Source organism: Elephantulus edwardii, unplaced genomic scaffold (genome assembly GCF_000299155.1).
Source record: "Elephantulus edwardii isolate Elephantulus edwardi_28Jun2011 unplaced genomic scaffold, EleEdw1.0 scaffold00127, whole genome shotgun sequence".
Classification (NCBI taxonomy): domain Eukaryota; kingdom Metazoa; phylum Chordata; class Mammalia; order Macroscelidea; family Macroscelididae; genus Elephantulus; species Elephantulus edwardii.
The window spans coordinates 7,262,563-7,267,898 of record NW_006399877.1 but is presented as its reverse complement, the minus strand read 5'-3'; the positions used below and the strand labels follow the sequence as shown (position 1 = coordinate 7,267,898).

At 47.8% G+C, this 5,336-nt stretch overlaps 1 protein-coding gene across 1 annotated transcript in view; it reads right to left on the bottom strand.

The window, feature by feature from the left end:
- The window catches only part of NGEF (neuronal guanine nucleotide exchange factor), a 96,852-nt gene extending 92,125 nt beyond the window's left edge, over positions 1 to 4,727 (bottom strand). The window contains exons 1-2 of the mRNA XM_006893463.1: positions 4,475 to 4,727; positions 1,650 to 1,764 (exon numbers count right to left, since the gene is read on the bottom strand). Of these exons, the coding sequence (XP_006893525.1) occupies positions 1,650 to 1,764; positions 4,475 to 4,727 (368 nt within the window). The remainder of the gene's footprint in view (positions 1 to 1,649; positions 1,765 to 4,474) is intronic.
- Between the last annotated feature and the right edge of the window lie 609 nt (positions 4,728 to 5,336).

Below are 5,336 nucleotides of genomic sequence, written 5' to 3'. Positions count from 1 at the left end.
GAAGACTCCCAGTGGGATGGATTGATAGAGTGACCATAACAATGGGCTCAAGTATATCTAAGATGAGGAGGTTGGCACAGGAGAGGGTCCGGTTCAGACCCACTGGTTATAGGGTCACTATGGTTTGTAGTCAACTTGATGGCACCTAACAACAACCACAGAGATTAGTGACAGACGGGACCTCATTAATGATGAGGTAGAGATGGGGAATGGAATCTGGGCACCTGCCCTAATTTTCTTCTTCTTCTTCTTCTTCTTCTTCTTCTTCTTCTTCTTCTTCTTCTTCTTCTTCTTCTTCTTCTTCTTCTTCTTCTTCTTCCTTCTTCTTCCTTCTTCTTCTTTCTTCTTCCTTCTTATCTCTATCTTCAAGTCAGAGCTGACTCTGAGCTATAAATTGCCTGGGAGGAGACTGCCATCTTTCTTTCACAGAGCAATTGCTGGATCTGAACTGCCTGCCTTTGGGTTGGCAGTGCAACTCCTTACTGACTAGACCACCATGTGAACGTTTGCGTGTGTACGTATGAGCTCTAGTGGCGTTGTGTGTAGGGAGGTGTGGCAGCCTAGTCAATGAAGACATATTTGTAGCCTACTATCAGGCAGGTAAGGAAGGGGCTCCAAGATGCAGCATTTAAGTGCTTGGCTGAAAGGTTGGCAGTTCCAAGGCAGTGGCTCTGCAAGAGAAAGACCTGGCAATTGGATCCTGTAAAGATTCCAGCCCAGGGGGCCTATGGGGCAGTTCTGCTGTGTCCCACATTGGATCACCCACCATGAGCTAGAATCCACTCAAAGGCATCTAACAACGACAACCGCCTCAAGCAGGTCCAAGGCAGAACACACGCCAACAGCCCATTTTGTGAGGAGAAATTCTACACAAAGCACTTAGGAAAGACAGTCAGAGGCCCTGTAATAACTGAGCGCGACATCTCTGCGTGGTGATGTCATGAGGACTTGTCTTCTCATTTGCTGGTGGCGTAGACCACAGGCAGCTGTTCCCTCAAAGGCAGTGCCTCTCTAGAGGCTTGAGTCCACCAGCTTCTCCTTCAGAAAAACATGGCCAATCTCTTCCTGTGTGATTTACAGTCTCCAGAACCCCGCTGGAGGGCCAGCTACGAGCCAGTGCCCACGGTACAGCAGTGAGCTTGAGTTTCACGTACGTAATAGCTAACATTTCTAGTTTTTTAGAATAGACAAGGAAGAACTAGCAATTTGCTAATCTATTTTCAAAGTTTTAAGAGGCTTTAGGGCTTTTTTTGTTTTTTTAAAAAGTAAACTTTGTATTGTTTTGGTTTTTTTAAAACATGAACATTTAAAAGTTAACTTGGTTTTCTTTTTCTAAATCGTATTTTATTTTTATTTACATACAAAGTTCATTTACATTATGATTCACACATTCTTTCATTCGCACTGTGTTTCAGACCATCATTCCCGTACATGGTATTTTATAAAATCAGTCCTCATTGATCTACACCCACTGTTAGCGTCTTTTCAGGTCCTCACTAGCTCTTTCCTATTTGCTTCACCCTCGCTGTGAAGTTTTTCTTTTAAATTCAAACTGCCCACCTCCGGCCTCCTGTACCCCTGCGGAGCGAGCCTTGGTGGCCCTGCCAGTCTTTCCTGGAGCTGGCCCTTCCTCCCCTCGGGCCTCTTACCTGCTTTGCTCAGCTCCTGGACCTGTCTCCGGCGCTGTCCTGCTGGCAGGCGCTCTGCTGTGGGGGACAGTCAAGTGCAGGGTCTCATGTGGACCTTCTCCATTCTCCAGTGAATCTATGACATTGGAGAAACGGGCTGAGTTAGAGCCTAGAATCTGCATCTCTGCAGACCAGGCTGTGACCGGGACAGCAGTGGGCACGGCCCTGGGCAGGGGAAGGAAGAGGTGGGGGTGACCACCTCTGGTGCTGTGTTTGGAATTCCTGGTGGTGAAACAGTTAGTGCTCCTTGCTGTTACCTAAAGGTTGGGGGGTCAAGTCCACCCAGAGGCACCCTGGAAGAAAGGCCTGTGACCTATTTCTGAAAAAGTCAGTGTCTGAGAACCAGCCACTATTCTGACACACAGAGGCCAGTCAGAGGCCATTGGTCAGCTGACTGGATAATGAGTAGTTTATTTGAGCACTATTATTTGTATTTATTTGAGGAGTAGTCTTTGTTTGTGATGTATTTGGTGACATTTTGGAAATTGTAACTTCATATGAGAAACTGTGAACGTGTGTGTGTGTACATGTACATATTCACACACACACACACACACACACTGGAAAAAGAGCTAGCTGGAAATTGGATGGTAAACTTGGAGCTCACCCCGCAGATGTCCTGGAGTGCAGGAAAACTACCACTGTGGGTGCTCTGCTTCTACCTGACGAGTCATCTGTGACCGAGAGACCTTTCAACGTCTAACTTCCCCGTGGCCTGCCCATAGCAAATAGATCCCTTCTCCTCAAACTTCAGATCCCCCATAGGTGGGGTGTTAGTCAATCTCGAGCACAACTTTGAGCCGGAATCTGGTAATATTTTGCCTTATTTCTAAATCCTTATGAAGTGAGATGGGGGTGCCTTCACATGCTTCTAGACCCCAAATAAAAATTAAGAGCCCAGGGCAGGAGCCTCTTTGTCCTTATAGGGGACTTGGGGGCCACTGATGACAGGTGATCACTTATCTGCTATAGATAGGAAGAATCAATAGGTTTATACACAGAGAGGGTCAACCTTGGAGGGTTAACAAGGATGAGAAAGGATGGGGAGGGGAAGAGAGGTTCATAAATAGAAAGGTTGGTTGAGGGAAAGGCCTCTGTATGGTGGGGGTTTAATGAGACATTGTAATTCATTGCATTAATCAACTATAATTAATGATAACTCTTCTTCTATCCTCCTTAGTCATTGTCCAGCTCTCTGATGCATAGCAAGTAATGGCATAGACCATGGCCTGTATCAGGCACATGTTAGTCTCCAGACTGACATCATTGCTCCTCAGTACCTTGGAAAAAAGAGTATTGAATATACCATGGACTGCTAGGAGAACAAACGAGTTTGTCCTGGAGAAGGTGAAGTCAGGCTGTTCCTTGGAGGCAAGGATTCTGAAGCTCCTTCTGATATACTTTGGACATGTTGCAAGGAGGGGACCAGTCCTATGAGAAGGACGTCATGCTTGGGAGGGCGGAGGGAGAGCGCAGGAGGGGAAGACCCTCCATGAGATGGATTGATTTTGTCATTGGGTAATGGGGATGGGTGTGTCAGAGACAATAAGATTGGCAAGAGATGGAGCAGGGTTTAGGGCTGTTGTATATATGGTCGCTATGAGTTGCAAGCGACTCAACAGCACATAACAACAACTAATTATAAAACCAAAACTTTTATTAATGAATGAGTGCAATCCAATTAAAAAAAATAAACTCCTATGTAGGGAGCTCTGGTGGCCTAGTGGTAAGAAACTGCACAGCAATCGCAAAAGCATGTGCTTCAAAGCTACCAGCTGCTCCGTGGGAGAAACACAGGCAGTCAGCTCCTGTGCCCAGCTTCTGCCTCTGGAAACTTCCTGGAGGGTCAGCTCTGGGTTGGCTCCCACCTGACAGCACACAACAGCAACAAAAATAACAACAATTCACAGATAAGATGGGTGAAGGGAAAGGTCATCTACAACAAGGGACAGTGGCAGGCACTGTGCTTAAGTAAGTACATTAATAAATTGTGGCTCATGTTTTAAAATGTGAGTGAACGACTGAATGGAAAAACAACACGATTTCTCAACTTTTATTCAAAGGAAAAATTTAATAAAGTCTTGAATCTGATGAAATATTTCGAGGAAACATTTACAGGCTGGACATAAAGGGTAACATTGGGGCTTGCAGGCAGCCCAGGTATCAACATTCTTGGCTCTAAGGGGAGCCCCGAATTCCTTCCTACCAGCTTTCCCCCTCTAGGCCTCATCCTTGACGTGGCCCCACGCTCCCCGTCTCTCCCTCCCAGGAAGGGCAAGGCCCCCCAGACGACCCCAAGCGTCCCTTGCTGACCACCCCCACAGAATGCAGCCCCGTCTTAGAGGTCTGTGGTGTCCCAGCTCAAAAAGTTCCTTTTTACTTAGAGCCCGTCTCACCAGATGTGCTGCCTCCGTGCTTTCTCCTGAAATGTCCACATCACACTGCATGTGTGCCTATGAGTTAAATTTCTCTAATAACAACTTCAAAATGCTCCACCTTTTCGGAGTTACCCTTGATAGTTTTCCATACCATTTACCTCTCCTTTCTGTTCCTGTGTGTGAGCCCCAGGGTGGCGCAAACAGCTCATGTGTTTGGTTGTTAACTGAAAGGTGGGCCCTGCGAGTCTAGCCGGAGGCACCTGGGGAGAAAGGCCTTGTGACCGACTTCAAGGAGCAGCATTGGGAAACGCGTGGAACACAGACCCAGGAGCCAGAGAGGGTGGCTTCTGCCCCATGACTCCAGAGGACCCCCGAGGCCTAGCCGTGACCGCTGTCCCTGGTACTGACCTGCCCGGGGGTGGCTGGCGTTCTGTTCAGGGGGGTAGTGGGTCTTGGTCTTGCGTCTCTGTCTCATGGCGCGGTTGAAGATGGAGTTTCTCTGAATTGAGATGTGGCAACGAGGTTCTGAGGTCTCCTGCTCAGCGTGGTGTATATCCCCTTCGTCCAAGGATAGCTCCGGCCTCTCCTTGACCTGCTTGCCATCAACTGCCCGTAAGTCACTTGTGGGTTCTCTCAAATCTTCCAATTCCTTTGTCTCCATGGCAATTGATCCAATTCTTTCTCTACAGAACAGCTGAGGGGCAGCGCTGCCTCCAGGTCTTGCCGGGTTTGAGCGCTACGGGACAGAAGGGAACATTCCCAGTTAGAGCCCTCCAGCTGCATTCCCCCGTCCACAGCCCCCTTCCTGCCTCGATGGGATCTGGAAGGAGCCACACGTTCTGCCAATCATGACTTTGTCAACGGCAATTACCGTTTCATCACAGCAATTTGCACGCATTCTTGGGTAATTGTTAGAATTGCAGCTTGTTTATTATGTTTGTAGGATCCACTTTTGGGTGAGAATGCTTAAAGTGGCCCACAGAAGTAAATTCCAAGTAAATATTTTGTGAATAATTCAAGAAAAAGAGAGTAAAAAAAATAGCAAGAAGTGGGCCCAGGAGACCGGCTCAGGGGAGGTGTAGATGGACAGACGCTCAGAGTCGCGAGTGAAGCTGTGGGGCAGCCAGTAAATGAACGACCCCCAGAGGTCACTTTGTTTTTGTTATGTGCCGTTGAGTCTCTTGCGACTCATAGCAACCCTATGTACAACAGCCCTAAACTCTGCTCTGTCCTGTGCCAATCGCACTGCCTCCGACACACCCATCCTGAT